At 69.9% G+C, this 14806-nt stretch overlaps 2 protein-coding genes across 2 annotated transcripts; both read left to right on the top strand.

Annotated features, from left to right (window-relative positions):
• The first annotated feature begins 148 nt into the window (after positions 1–148).
• Positions 149–1846, top strand: DUSP23 (dual specificity phosphatase 23). Its single transcript, XM_074929109.1, has 4 exons — positions 149–370; positions 642–914; positions 1027–1208; positions 1354–1846. The coding sequence occupies exons 2-4, from the start codon at positions 645–647 to the stop codon at positions 1379–1381; spliced, it is 480 nt and encodes a 159-aa protein (XP_074785210.1). The 5' UTR covers positions 149–370; positions 642–644; the 3' UTR covers positions 1382–1846.
• Positions 1847–3246: 1400 nt separating this feature from the next.
• Positions 3247–14733, top strand: IGSF9 (immunoglobulin superfamily member 9). Its single transcript, XM_074929029.1, has 20 exons — positions 3247–3584; positions 3789–3980; positions 7706–7858; positions 7995–8146; positions 8350–8467; positions 8646–8787; positions 8995–9140; positions 9332–9474; positions 9551–9691; positions 9816–9932; positions 10284–10434; positions 10544–10667; positions 10761–10936; positions 11077–11327; positions 11527–11611; positions 11948–12118; positions 12318–12363; positions 12735–14093; positions 14223–14368; positions 14510–14733. The coding sequence occupies exons 1-20, from the start codon at positions 3527–3529 to the stop codon at positions 14701–14703; spliced, it is 4065 nt and encodes a 1354-aa protein (XP_074785130.1). The 5' UTR covers positions 3247–3526; the 3' UTR covers positions 14704–14733.
• Positions 14734–14806: the final 73 nt, after the last annotated feature.

Here is a 14806-nt window from a genome sequence, read left to right as displayed (position 1 = left end):
GCAGCGGTCTTTGCTGTCCAGACTGGAGCCCCCCAGAGCTGAGCGTGGCTCAGGGAATTAATCCGGGCTCGGAAAACTTGTCAGGGAGAGGAGGGAGGGGACGGGGCTGCCGCCAGCCCAGGGGCCCCGCTCCCATCCCGGGACACGGGGCCGGGGCGGGGGGACAGGTCCGGGCACTCCCTTGCGCAGTGCTCGGGGGGCGCAGTCCCGCGCCCCGGTGCCCCCGGGCAGTTGCATTCCCGGAGCCCGGGGGGCGCTGCCCCGTATCCCGGCGGCCGCCGCGGCCGCGCCGCTGGTAGAAGGTCCCGGCCCTTCGCAGACGCTCGGCGGGCTCCGCTCCGCTCCGCTCCGCCGCCGCGCGGCCTCCCCGGTACTGCGGGGCGGGCGAGGCGCGGGGCTGCGCGGGGCGGCCTACGGGGATCGGCCGGGCCGGTGCGGGGCCCCGCTCGGGGCAGGCCGCGGGGGCCGGGCCTGCGCGGGGCGGCCTACGGGAGGGCTCCGGCCGGTGCAGGACTGCCGGGGGGACGGGCCCGGGGATCTCGGGGGTCCTGAACTGGGGGGTCCGGGGGGGTCCGGCCGTGGTGTCCCGGGGGTCCGCGGGGGAATGCAGCGGCGCGGCCCCACGGTGCTGGTCCCTGCAGGCGATGGCGGCGTCCGAGCCCCCCAACTTCTCGTGGGTGGCGGAGGGGCGGCTGGCGGGCCTGGCCATGCCGCGGGAGCCGGGGCACTACCGGTTCCTGCAGGGCCAGGGTGTGCGGCACCTGGTATCGCTGTCGGAGCGGGCGCCCCCGCACCACGGCTGCTGCCCCGCCGTCCGGCTCCATCGGCTCCGCGTGCCCGACTTCAGCCCCCCGACGCCCGCGCAGATCCAGAGCTTCCTGCGGCTGGTGGAGGAGGCCAACGCCCGCGGCGAGGTATGGGGGCCGTGACGGTGGGGGGGGGGCACCGCTGGGGTGTGACAATGCTGGGGAGCGCGGGGCGGCCGCAGCAGGGACGTGACGGTGACGGTGCGGTGCTGCCGGCCAGGCCGTGGCCGTGCACTGCCTGCTGGGGCACGGCCGCACCGGCACTATGCTGGCCTGCTACCTGGCGAAGGCGCGGAAGATGGACGGCGGCGACGCCATCCGGGAGATCCGGCGGCTGCGGCCTGGCTCCATCGAGACGCGGGAGCAGGAGCAAGCCGTGATCCAGTTCTGCCAGCGCGATGGGTAGGTGCAGCCCCGCGGCAAGGAGTCCTGGCTCTCTCCGGAGGGGCTCCCCGTGGTGCGCGGGGTCGCGGCTGCCAGTGTGCCAGGCGCGGGGGGAGCTGTGCTCCCAAAGCCGGGCTCACCAGTGGGATCTGCCCCACCCCAGCGCTGGAGGAGACAGCGAGGAGGCCTGAGCACGACCGTCTCCCCTGGGCAGCGTGTGCCGGATGCGTTCAGTGGAGACTCTCTCTGAAACAGCGGGGGGCCTTTCCCAGCGTCAAGGCACTGCCGTCTGCCCCCTCCCACATTAAAGGACTCTCCTGTGGCTTCTCTCCAGGCCTGTGAGGGGGAACCGCCGGGCAGCACACGCGTGTGTGGCTCTGCCGGGCTCGCCGCCACCCTGCCACACTACCTGCGGGGCTCCTGGCTCCTGGGTCTCTGCCCGGCCGCAGCCTTCAGGAATTACGAGCGGCTGCGCTTCAGGCACCGGTGGGCAAGCCCCAGAGCTGGTTGTCCCCAAAGCGGTGATGCCACGTGGAGGGTGGCAGCCACGTCAGTGCATGGCCGCTGGCCCGGGGATGTTGACGCGTAAAGTTGAGTTTAGGTGGAATTCAGGCATCTTTGTCTAAAAGTGCAATCCTGAAAATCTCCTCAGCTGCTCCTAACCTTGGTGGCATTTAAATCTTAAGTGCAAGAAGTGTCGCTGTCCCCATTCCTGGGGGTGTGGCACATGGCCGGGAGTGCCTGGTGTTCACTGGGCACGAGCATCGTGTCCGTGGCCCAGGCTGGTGGGGCTGTCGCCTCTCCCAGGCAGCTCCATGGCCCCCAGATGTTGCTTTAAAATACCAAAATGTCATCATCTTCCCTTGGGAACAAAGCACCAGGGTGGTGGACTGGGCACAGCTGTTTTGTCAGCTCAGAGCCAGGACTGGTGGCAACTGAGTGTCTCAGGGTGGCTGCAGCACCCCAGCGTCCCCTCTCCTGGACCCAGCTCCTCCCGCAGGAGCTGGGCTGGGACCAGCAGGGACAGTGGTGACCAGGGGGTCTTCACTGCAGGGTGCAGGGCACCCCAGAAGGCAGGGGGAAGATGACAGTCCATGGTTCTGCCCAGTGCCCCATGGCCCTTCCTGGTGGGGATTCGGGAAGTGCCTGTGCCCATGAGTGATGCCGTGGCCCTGATGGGCTGTGACGCCACGTCGGGGCGTGGGGCCGTCTGGGGGTGCTGCACTCTGCCCACACCCTTCGCCTGGGGCACGAGCGGCTGTGGGGGGCCAGGGATGACGGGAACGCCGGGGCAGCGCTGTCCAGCCGCAGCACCTAAGCCCGTGGGAGCCACAGGACTCACATGGGCCCGTGAGATGCAGGAAAGCAGCTTAACTGCAGAATTACTCACTTTAACTCCTCTTATTTAGCTCTGTCCTTAATAGTCTCTCAGGCTCAGAGGGCCAGGCCAGGCCGGGCTGGTGGGGGAGACCGCGGGCCCCCTGCCCCTGGGAAGGGGGCCAGGACAGGGGGCTCTGCCCCGGCCTCCCCGCCCCAGTGCTTGGCCAAGACTCGGCGGCGCCGCAGAGCGGGGCCCGGCCCGCGCAGGCTGGCACAGCCGTGCTCGGCCCTCGAGGCCGGGCTTTGTCGTGGCGACAGGCTGCGGGGCCGTCCCCTCGCCGCTCAGCCCCTGACCCCGTGGGCGGCTCAGCGCCGGCTCAGCCTGGCAGGACGGGGGCACCGCAGTGGTGGCCGCCCCCAGCCGGGGACACATTTCGGGTGGGACGAGTGAGGGGGCAGCCGGGGCGGGCCGGGGGCCTCGGCGCGACGCAGGCGACAGCCTGGCACGGCGCGTGGGGCCGGCGCTCCCGACCCGGCAGCGCGCGGGTGTCGGTGCTGCGTCACGCGCTCAAGCCTCCCTCCAGCGTCTCCCTCCGCTCCCGCCGGAACTAAAAGTCCCAGCAGCCGTCGCGGCTCGCCCCGCCCCGCTCCGCCATTGGTCGCCGCGGGAGCGTCGGGGCGCCGATTGGCTGTCGCCGTGGCAACGGGCGGCGCGGGGCGCCGGGGGCGTGGCCGGAGGCGCGGCCCGGGGCGGCCCCTCGGGTTTGTCTGCGGCCGCCCGGCGGCGGCGGCCGGAGCGGAGCGGAGCCGGGACCAGCCCCCGTGGGACGGGCATGAGGAGCGGCGGGACGCGGAGTTGCCAGCGTCCCCCGCCCGGGGCCGGTGCGCCGTGGGCAGCGCGGCGGAGCCCGCCGGTCTGCGGGCCCTGAGGCGCTGGCCCCCGGTGGCCGACCGCTGGCCCCCAGCCCCGTCCCGGCGGGGCCGCTGCGGGAGCCGCCTGAGGGGGCGCCTGGGCTATGCGGTGGTGGCTGCGCGCCGCCCTCCTCAGCCTGCTCGCCGGTGCCGGTGCTGAGGGTAAGGGGACGCCGACCCGCCCCGCGGCGGAGGGGACGGGAGCCCGGGGCAGGGGCGGGAGCGGCCGCGTTGCCGGTGGGGCCGGTCTGGCCGGTGCCGGGGCGGGGCGGCGGTGGGGGCAGCGCACGTGGTGCCGGGCCGGGGGGGGCTCGGTCCCGGTTCCGTCCCGCCGTGGGGTCACGCCTCCCGCCTTGGTCCCGGTAGGCAGCGGCCAGAGCGAGTCCCAGGCCGTGGTGGGGCGAGTCGGGGGGAGCACGGTGCTGGGCTGCGGCCTCCTGGGCGCCCACGAGGCCCGTCCCCCTCTCTACGTGATCGAGTGGGTCCGATTCGGCTTCGTCCTCCCCATCTTCATCAAGTTCGGGCTCTACTCGCCGCGGGTGGACCCGGAGTACGTCGGTAGGTCCTGCGGCGTGGGTGGTGATGGGGTCCGGGGGGGCCCTCCTGGCCCCGGCCTCGGAGCTGGGACCCGGCTGGCCCTGGCGTCCCTGCTGGCCTTGGCCGGGCCCCAGCCGCTGTCAGACCGCGTTAATCACGCTCCCGGGCGCGGTGCAGCGCCGGACTCTCCCTCTGGTCCCGGGCGGCGGGAGGGGGTGTTGTGGGCCCCCGGGGAGTCCCCTCCTCGTGCAGCAGCCGCAGGGACGACTGGAGCGGGAGGCGCAGGGGATGCAGGTACCAGCGCGCAGGGGAGAGGCGGCTCCTGGCCCAGCTCGGCAGCGGGAGGGGTCCCCGCTGGGGCGGAGAGTGGGAGAGGCCGCCCGGGGAAGGTGGGTCCCATCGGTGGCCTCTGGCTGCTGGGGCTCCCCCAGCACCACCCGCTTGGGAACGGGGCAACCCCACGCCTGCCTGCCTGTGCCCGGGCTCCGGGTCCCCGGTGCTGCCAGGCTGCTGCCTCGGCCCCAGCGGGTCGCTTGAAGGTTGAGCCTGGGAAGGGGATTTTGGTGAAGCTGCTAATTGGTATCGCTGGGCTGACTGGGATTTGGAGCAAAGCTGTGCTGGGAAGGGCTGCGGCGTGGGAGGGGGATATTCTCCTCTTTCCGGGATATTTAAAGTGAAGCGGTGTCAGACCTTGAGAGATCCCTGCGTGCAGGGAGATGAAGACAACAGGAGCGTTCCTCGAGGATGGGGAAGCTAGGGAGGAGGGAGAGGGCTGGCAGCTGGCTGGAGTTTTGGGCTGAGCCTGACCCCAACAGCCTGTGGCAGCAATGCACCGAAATCCTCCCTCCAGTCCTCCCATGGGATCACGGGGAGGGCTGGAGCACCGGCCTGCGCCTGGGTTGGGAGCCCGTCCCTGCTGCCGAAACCAGCCCTTGCCTAAGCCACTGCCTGGCTGCTGCTGCCGGGGCTGTGCAGGAGGAGACTGATCTGGGGGCACTACTGGGTCTGTCCCCGCTGCCAGCCCAGGGACCCCCTCGCTCTGCAGCCAGCCCCGAGCTGGCACTGTAGGAGCGGCGGTGACCGCAAACCCTCTGGTGACAACAAGGCACCTGCTTTCCTGGGAGGCCCAGGCTGGGCTCCTGTTACCTGAGCCCGGCATCGTGGGGCCCCTCAGCTGCAGGAGTTCGGGTTACCCCGAAGGGGCCTTGCAACATCCAGCCTGCTCCTGCCTGCGCTGCCCTCAGTCCTCTCCCTGTCCCTGCCGCCAGCACGGCCCTGGGGGGCTGGGGGGGCAGGGGATCAGCGCTGGGGGAAGGGGGCTGGCAGCTATAATGAGGGCGAGGTCGGTGGGCAGGGGGGCTGGTGGCCGTCACCATGGCAGCGGGACGGCTGGTTTACAGTCCTCTGGGGGGCTGGGAAGGGGTGGAGGGAAGGGCAGGGGCTGTGGGTGCAGGGGAAGGGCGAGGACAGCCCCTCCTCCAGCCCTTCCCAGGCAGAGCAGATCAGGGTCACCCCGAGGGGCCGGGGGGCTGCTGCTGTCACCCACATCCCTCGTGGGGCAGTTGGGGGCATCCTGGGGACAGGGTGTTCGCAGCCACCTCTGGGAGCCCCTGGGGGGATGGGGGCAGCCCTCCCCCATGTGCCACTGTCCCCACGGTGTCACAGGTCCTGTCCCCTGCCGTCTGCTGGCCTGGAGCAGGGCCGATGATGCTGGTCAGGCCGCCTGCGCAGGCACCCCATCCCCGACGGCAAGCACGGCGGCTGGGGCTACAGCCCCTTTGTGTCCCTCTGAATGACGGTTGCCAGGCACCGGGGGATGCTGGTCCGGAGGGCAGCAGAGGTTTTGTTATCGGCACGGTGGTGGAAGAGGAGGAGGGGGATGGGGCCGGCACGGGGGATTAGGGGGAGGCTGAGGGGCGTTCCCCAGGGCACTCTGATCCCTTCCAAAGGGACCTTTGTTCAGGAGCCTGCTGCTCCCACCGGCTCCTGGGGGCTGTGAGCTGGCAGCTGCAGGCAGGGATGGGGTTTCCTGGAGCTCTCTGGAGCTACCCTGTTTCCCAGGGCTCGGCGTGGGAGCGGGCTCGGGGCCGAGGGGGGGGAGGACCCCGCTTCCCGTGGCTGTTTGGCTGTTGCTGCCACCCCTCTCACTGCTCCCGCCACCCCCCTCGTGTTCCAGGTTTGCCTGGGGTGTTGCTCCATGCTCCGGGTGAGGGGCGCCGCCGGAGGCACCCGCATATGTCCGTCTGTCCCCGCGCGTCCTGCGGCAGGAGATGCCGTGGGTCTGGGTCAGAGCTGGCCTGGGGAGAAGCAGGAGGGGTGGGGGATGCGGCGGTGGCTGCAGCGGCTGGAGGAAGCTCCGGGTGCTGTTGGGAGAGGTTCGCACGTGTTTGTGCGCTGGGTGAGCACGGGGTTGCGTGGCCCCAGCACTCAGCATGGGATCCTGTCCCTCGGCCACCAAGCCTCTGTGCTCCAACCAGCCGGCCGGGCCCCGCCGCTCCTCCTCCTCCTCACCAGGCTGGTCTGGCGGGCTGCAGCCTCCTGCTGCCGGTGGCACCCACGCAGTGCCCGGCCTGGGCTCCAGTGGCTCAGGCAGCGCGTGGAGACTGCCTGTGGCACCAAGCTTCTGCACAGAGCTGACGGCGGGGTTTGGCACAACCTGCTTTGTTGGAAACGTGTCCGGAAGCGGCTGGTCCCAGGGAGCTCTGGGGAGTCACTGGGAGCATCATGGACCACTCCGGTGCCAGGAGCTGTGTGTAGCGCTGCTAGCACAGCGGCTGGAGCCCTGCCCTCGTGTGCTGGCAGCAAGGCCACCCCAGGCCATGCCACACCTGGTGCTAAACCCACATCCTGGCCTGGAGCTGCTCTCTGAGCCGTGGAGGCCGGCAGCGGGGTCAGGGGCACAGAGCCGGGGGTGCCGGGGCAGCGGGTGCTGCAGGCTGTGCGCCCCGGCCGGGGCTGAGCCAACTGCCTGCTGCACGCCTGAGCCGATTATGGCTCTGATAATAGCCCGGGGGATTAAAGGGCTGTGCTCGTTGTCGCTTTGCGCCCTTCTCCTCCTCCTCATCAAAGAGGCCGTGGAGCACAGGGCTGCTGCCTGCTCGGGGTGAGGGTCCCACGGCCCCAGAGCGCCCCTGCTGCCATGTGCCCCTCGAGGGGTCTGTGCCCCTGCGGGGCAGGCAGGGGTTCAGCCAGACCCCCCTGTGCCGTGGGGAGAGGGGACAGTGCAGGGTGCCTGGAGCTTAGCGGGGCTCCTGGGGGAAAGGGTGGCCGAGGCTGCAGGGGAAGGGTCCCCAAAAGGCAATGGGGAAGTGTGCGGGGAGGGATTTTGCAGACAGGCTGGCAGCTTGAGGAGGGGGCAGTGGGACCAGCTGCTGGGAGCAATGCTCGAGGTGGACAGACCCACCTGGCATCCCCGCCAAGACCACCCTTGGCGGGGGTGGGCAGCAGAGCCCATTGCCAGTCCTGTCCCGTTTCCCCGAGAGCAGGATGAGGTGTGGTGCTAAATGTCGATGTGACCAACCTCCACTGTGGCACGGCTGCCCTGGCTTTTGTCCCACGGCCGTTCCCAGCCCCTCATTGCGCCAGCCAAGGTGGAAGAAGCCCGAGCATGGCCTGGCTGCACGGGCAGGCCCTGCCGCTGCCCAGGGAAGCCGCTGAGCCTGCAACGAGGGCGAGTGCTGCTGGCAGGCCCCGGGGGGGCAGGTGGCTGGGGAACGCAGCAGTGACGGCCGCTCCTGGGTGTGCAGGTCGCGTGCGGATCGAGGAAGGCGCCTCGCTGCGCATTGACCTCCTGCGTGCCGAGGACCAAGGCTGGTACGAGTGCCGTGTGCTCTTCCTCGACGGGCACAGCACCGACGCCGACTTCCAGAACGGCACCTGGATCCACCTCACTGTCAACGGTACTGGTGATCCCACCCCCGGGCGCTGCTCTGCCCGCCACTGGCCAAGATCTCGCAGGGCTGGGACTGAATCTGCTGCTCTTCCGAGGGCAGTTCATCTGGAGCTGCGGCTGAGGGTCTGGGCTTGTCTTTACAGCACCCCCCACCTTCCTGGAGACCCCCCCTGCGTTCGTGGAGGTGCGGGACCAGGATGCACTGAGCCTTACCTGCACAGCTGCCGGCAACCCCAAGCCTGTTGTCATCTGGAAGAGGAGCGACCTGGCTGTCCAGAGCGGGGACACAGTGCAGGTGAGGGTGGAAATCAGCAGTTAACACTCGCCAGGGTCTCGTGGGGCAGCCAGATGTGCAGAGCAATGCAACTCTGCTTGGCTGGAGCACGAGCAACTGTCCCCACTGCGGTGGCACCCCCCTCCTGCCCCTGGCCCTGCCCACAGCACCACAGTCCTGAGTTCCTGTCCCTTGGCCGTGCCACACGCCCGCTGCCTTTGCAGGTGAGGAACGGGACGCTGAGCATCGCCGTCGTGGAGCGCACCAGTGCCGGCACCTACACCTGCCACGCATCCAGCAAGGAGGGCACCATCACCCACACCACCCGTGTGCTCGTGCAGGGTAGGAGCCGCTGCTCTCCCAGCGCTGGCCACATGGGCCACCCCGCTGGGTGCTGCCACAGAGCATGGAGGGAGACACGTCATGGGGGTTGGGTTTGGGGCAGATGTGGGTGTGATGGGCTTTGGGAGCAGGTGGGGCCATCCCCCGCCCTCACCGTCCCCTCTGCTCCACGCTGCAGGGCCACCCGTCATTGTGGTGCCACCCCAGAATGTCACCGTCAACGTCTCCCAGGATGTCTTTCTGGCGTGCCAGGCTGAGGCGTACCCAGGAAACCTCACCTACACCTGGTTCCAGGGCAGCAGCAATGTCTTCCACCTCAGGTACAGTGGGGACGGGGCTGGCACCAAGGCGGCCGCGGGCTCCTGCTGGTGGTGCTGGGGCGGGCAGGGGTTTCTGTGCCATGTGAAGCCGGGATCTGAGTGCGGTGGGCGGGCGGGATGCACGGCGGGGGCTTCGCTCACCGCAGGGTTCTGAAGACAGACAGTCTCAGAGGCACCTCTCACCACTGCCCTCCCCTCCCCTTGCAGCCACCTCCAGGATCGGGTCCGTGTCCTGGTGGACGGGAGTCTGCTGCTCCAGCGAGTGACCCCGGACGACGCTGGCAAATACACCTGCATCCCCAGCAACGGGCTGTGGAAGCCACCCTCTGCCTCGGCCTTTGTCACAGTGCTGTGTAAGAGTCCCACAGCCCCTTGCAAGCCCAGGCCGTGCTGTCACCAGCTCCGCTCAGAGAAAGGCCCTGCTGGGCTGGCCCGTGGGGGTCCCTGCGGGCCATGGTGGGAAGGGGCTGCCCCTTCAGCAGCCATGGGGACCTGGCCCCCTGCCACCCTCGCTCAGGCCCTGGCACCCTGCCTGTCCTTGCAGATCCGGCACAGGTGACCACCATGCTCCCAGAGACCCCCCTGCCCAAGGGGATGCAGGGTGTGATCCGCTGCCCCGCCAGGGCCAACCCCCCCCTGCTCTCTGTCAGCTGGACGAGGGACGGACGCCCGCTGGAGCTGGACAAGGTGCCACCGGTCGCGCCCTCCCCGCCTCCCCACACCCCTGAGCCCCTCGTCCTGACCCCACGCCCCCCTCTCCCAGCTCCCTGGCTGGTCCATGAGACCGGACGGCTCCATTGTCATTGCGACGGGGAACGACGATGCGCTGGGAGTGTACACGTGTACCCCGTACAACAGCTACGGCACCACCGGCACCTCCCGGCCCACGCGTGTCCTGCTGAAGGTGAGGCTGGGTGGTGGGCACGCTGCCCACGCCCAGGCTGCTCCCAGCCTGCCGTGCCCATCGCCTGGCCCACCACGGGTCTGCACCCTGTCCCGCCTGCTGCCAAGTCCTGCCTGTCTTCCAGGACCCCCCTGCCTTTACAGCGCGCCCCAAGGAGGAATACTTCCAGGAGGTGGGCCGGGAGCTGGTGATCCCCTGCGTGGCCCACGGGGATCCCCCGCCCACCGTTGCCTGGCTGAAGGTAGGAGCTGCTGCTCTGGGGAACCAGCAGAGCCCTCCCGGGAGGCAGACGCTGCCCTTGACCTCTGGGGCATCGCTCCTGGGGCCGTCCCCGCAGACACAGCAGGGTTATCTCTCTCCTGGCTCCTGTGGGAGAAGAGGCCCAGGGCACTTTGCTTGTGTTGCCCTCTAAGAAACCAGGGCAAGATCCTGCACCTGTTCCTAACCCAGCCCCAGGGTGGTGGATCATGTCAGGTTCTGTTCTCCCCGAGGCCCCGATGCTGCAGGGTCGCTGCAGAGCAGCTGCCCGGCCCTGCGGTGCGGTGGGCTGGGTGGTCGGCCGCCGTCAGCCTGCCCGTGCCTTATCACGCAGGTGGGCAGTGCGGGGAAGAGCGGCGCCCAGGTGGATGGCAACAGCAGCCTTGTCTTCCGCCCGCTTGTCAAGGAGCAGCACGGGGTCTGGGAGTGCGTGGCCACCAACCAGGTAGCCAGTGTCAGCACCGCCACCTCCGTCCATGTCCTGGGTGAGTCGCCGGTCCCTGGCGGGGCCGGCATCGCCCGCGTCTGCCCTGGGGTGGAAGTGCCCCTGCATGGCTGCTGCCCGGTCTGACACGTCTTTGCGTCCCCCGCCAGGTACCAGCCCTCACGCTGTCACCAACGTCTCCGTGCTCCCGCTGCTGCTGGCAGCCAACATCTCCTGGGAGCCGGGGTTCGATGGAGGCTATTTCCAGAGGTTCAGCGTCTGGTACACGCCGCTGTGAGTCCCCACAGGCAGAGCCTGGTGTCCCCCCCCTGCCTCAGTCCCACCAGGGCTGTTGGCTCCAGATTCACAGGTCCCACATCTCCTCAGAGTGAAGCATCCGCCCCGAGCTCACCGTGACTGGGTGTCACTCTCGGTGCCGGTGGGGGCTCAGCACCTCGTGGTGGAGAATCTGCAGCCAGACATGAGCTACCAGTTCAGCGTTCTGGCCCAGAACAAGCTGGGCAGTGGCCCCTTCAGCCAGATTGTCACCTCTGTGCCCAGGGGTAAGAGGGGGCCCGTGCGCTCTCCAGAGCAGCCCCCGTGTCCCCCCCCCAGCCAAGCCCTCAAGCACCTGAGAGGTTCCTGATTCTGCCCTGCTGCCCCCCGGGATCAGCTCCCACACCAATGTCTCCTTTCTCCTCAGGCTTCCCAGTGACCACAGTGCCTCCAGAGCCGCCGGCCATGACCATGCGCATCTTCCTGTCCCCGCCGCGGGCTCTGACGGCCAACGAGACCGTGCGTGGGGTCCTGCTGCAGTGGGAGCCCCCGGCTCAGTTCTCAGTGGTGCTGAGCGGCTACGCGCTGGAGCTGCGGCAGGACAAGGGCGGCTGGGAGGTGCTGGACCGCTCCATCCCCAGCACAGAGACCCAGATCCTGGTGCCGGGACTCATCAAGGTGGGAACCTCACCGGGTGCTCCCTGGCTGTGGGGCAGCTCTGAGGGGATACAGAAAGGGAGGGGGTCAGATCTGCTTTGCTGCTACCCGGAGATGGGGCATCTGGCAGTGCCGCAGAGCTGCTTGGCTCTGCCTCCGTGTGGGCTGAAGCTTGGCTGGCCACCATTCCAACAAGGCTAATGGCCCTCTGCTCCCCCAGGACGCCTTCTACGAGTTCCGACTGGTGGCCTTTGCTGGCAGCTACATCAGCGATCCCAGCAACACGGTGAACGTCTCCACAGCAGGTGAGGCCTGGGCTACCTCCCACTTGCTCTTCCTGCCCCGAGGATAGAAACCAGAGGTGTAAAGTGCCCAGTGTGGTCTAGGATCTTCCCAAACAGAAACCCCTTCACCCTGCTCCCACCCCGAGTGTCCCTGCTGCTAGACCAGGGGATGCAGAGCATCCCTGCTCCTGGTGGAGGGCACAGGTCTGCCCAAAGACAGACCAGCCCTGAGGGCTGGGAGCGCTGAGGCTTCGCTGTTGCCACCATGATCCTGGCGACCCGGGGGAGGCTGTGCCCGCTGTGCTGGCAAGCTCCGTGGGGAACTGAGCCTCTGATGGTGTTTCCTGTCTGACCCAGGCATGGAGGTGTATCCATCTCGCACCCAGCTGCCGGAGCTCCTGCCGCAGCCGGTGCTGGCCGGGGTCATCGGGGGGATCTGCTTCCTCAGCGTGGCTGTCATCTTCAGCACCGTGGCTGCCTGCATCATGAACCGCCGGCGTGCCGCCCGCATCCAGAAGCGAAGGCAAGGTAGGAGCTGGCTGGCTGGGTGCCAGGACCCCGGTGCTCCGAGAGAGCTCGGAGCGCTGCGGTGGCGGGACCCCGTGCCAGGGAAGGGACAGGCCAGCCTGGGGTTGTGGTAGGGCTGAGCACGTGCTGCCGTCTTCCTCATCATCATCACTTTGAGTTGCTCGCTGTGTGATCCCCTTGTGTTCTCATGACCTTCCAGATCCACCACTCGTCTTCTCCCCCAGCAAGAAGCTTTCACTTCCACAGTAAGTCATGCCATGCCACGCTCCCTCCTCCTCCCGCTCCCTCCCTGTCTCGCTGCGCTCCCCATCATGCATTTGCCTCTGGCTGTGGGCAGAGGGACAGGCCCGGGGGCAGCTGCCCCCCGCCACTGGCTGAGGGCTGGCCACAGGGGTGGTGTTAGGACGGGGTGCTGGGGCCGGGGGGTGCCATGGCATAGGGCTCCCCTGGGGAGTTTTGGCTGAAGAAAGGATCAGAAAGAAAGGATCAGAAGCAGCAGTGCAGGGTCACGGTACCCACTGCCAGATGCCCAGCACAAGCTCTCCCCACACAGGGGACAGCTGGACAAGCCTGGAGTCGGGACAGGGTGCTGCAGCAGTTCTCTTCTCCCTTACAGCAATTCTCGTGGCTCTGGTAGCCCAGACAGCACCATGAAGCTGAAGCTGCAGCCGTCCCCCTATCGGAGCCTGCGCCGGACGCTGCTGTGGGGTGAGAAGGCCGGTACCAGCCTGGGCCTCAGCATTGCTGGGGCCAGCACCCGGTACGCTGTGTACGAGAGCCACGTCGGGGAGCACGTGCCCCTGGAGCGGATCTGCCGCGGCCCCGACGGGCGCTTCGTGGTGGAGACCAACATGCGGCCGCAGGAGAGCAGCTGTGGGGCGCTGCCATACGCCAAGCCGGAGCCGTACCTGCAGCAGGACCCCTTGGGGCTGCAGCCTGAGCCCCACCTCCAGCTCCCCGAGGAGGAGGAGCCCATCTGGCGCAAGGGAGTCTCGCTGCGCCCCCGGCCCATGGGGCAGGCCCACCGGGGAGCCCGTGCTGCTGGCTACCGCCAGGGCCGTTACTTTGGCTGCAGCAGCAGCAGCAGCCCCGTGGATGAGGCTGCGGCATTGTGCATCGTCAACATCAGCCCTGTGGCCTCCGCCGCAACTTTGCCTTACAGCACGGTGGAGGAGCCGCGCGACAGCCCCGGCAGCACCCTGTGGGACTCGCTGCCCCTCGAGGGCTCCCGCCAGCCACCCCTCAGCCCCCCGGCCCCCCCCAGCCCCGCTTCTGGGGACAGCCGGCAGCTGGGCGGCCCCCCGGCCCAGAGCGGGATCCTCCAGTACCTGAGCCTGCCCTTCTTCAAGGAGATGTGCGTCGATGGCGACTGGCCGCCCCCAGAGGAGCCGGCAGAGCCCGGACCTGCCAGTGGCCAGCCCGAGCCCACTGCCAGCCCCCCCCCAACCCTGCCGGGGACCGGCAGCTCCCCGCAGCACGCGGGGCGGACGCTGTGCCCAGACTGCGTTGATACATGTGCCAATGCCACCTCCCCCCCAGCCACCACTTTCCTCAAGCCCCCCCGGCTGCCGCTGGGTCCCGCCAAGGCCTCGATGCCCGGCAGCGCCGCCTGGCCCGGCTCCCCCAGCCCCGGGGCCGGCCTGCGGCTCCGCGCCCACCCGGCCCACGGCACGGCCGCCGGCAGTGCCAGGACCGAGGCCGTGCCCTCAGCTAGCACCACGGAGCCCGGCGGGGTCCCGGGCAGGCCGCCGGACCCTGCCCCCCTGGAGCAGCTGCCCCGGGGCAGTTTGACCAGCCAGAGCAGCGGCCGGGGCAGCGCGTCCTTCCTGCGGCCCCCCTCGCTGGCGCCGTCCCTGGGGGGCAACTGCCTGGGCCCCCCCCTCGGGGACGGGGGCAGCTGGCACGGCGCCGGGGGCTCGGGGGCGGAGGAGGGCAGAGCGAGGACGGACCCGGCCCTCGGCGGCATCGGGAAGAGGTGAGCGGCGGGCAGGGCGCCGGCACCCACCCGGCCGCCCCGTCCCGCAGCGTGGGGCCGCCCCGCTGCGGGGTCCCCTCCCTGCCGCCCCCCGCCGCCGGGGGCCCGCCCTGACGCCCGTCCCCGCAGGAGGAACACCTCGGTGGACGAGAACTACGAGTGGGACGCGGAGTTCGCCCTGGAGTCGGACATCCTGGAGGCGCTGCAGCTGTACCGCCGCGGGGACCCGGCACGGCCCGTCTCCACCATCGCCCTGCGCGACCTGGAGCGGCAGAGTGAGTGCGGCCCCCCCCGCCGCTCCCGCCCAGCCCCGGGCCGTGAGGACAGGGGGGCCGGGCCCTTTGGCCCCCGCCCGCCTGGGGCGGCCCCGCGGGCGGGTGACGCGGCCGGGCCAGACGCTGCCTGTCTCCCCGCAGAGCCCGGCGGCGGCTCCTCCCCGGTGAGCTCGATGTCGGCGGAGGCGTTGGCGGCGGCGGGCGGCCCCCGGGACTGCGGCACGGCCCAGCGCCAGGACCCGGCCCCCCCGCGGCGGCGCGGGGAGGGCGCCCGGCCGCGGCTGGGCCCCCGCGGGTGCAGCGCCGAGCGCTTCGAGCTGGCCACGCTGCTGTGAGCCCGGCCGCGGGAATAAAGCGGCGAGCGCGCAGCGCCGGCTCGTCTGTGGGGGGACGGGACCGACGGGACCCCCGCGCCCCTCCCGCCGCTCCCCCCGCCCC

This window comes from Athene noctua, chromosome 29 (genome assembly GCF_965140245.1).
Source record: "Athene noctua chromosome 29, bAthNoc1.hap1.1, whole genome shotgun sequence".
In the NCBI taxonomy this organism is placed as follows: Eukaryota; Metazoa; Chordata; class Aves; order Strigiformes; family Strigidae; genus Athene; species Athene noctua.
The sequence above is the reverse complement of the archived record's forward strand: the minus strand, read 5'-3'. Positions and strand labels throughout refer to the sequence as shown.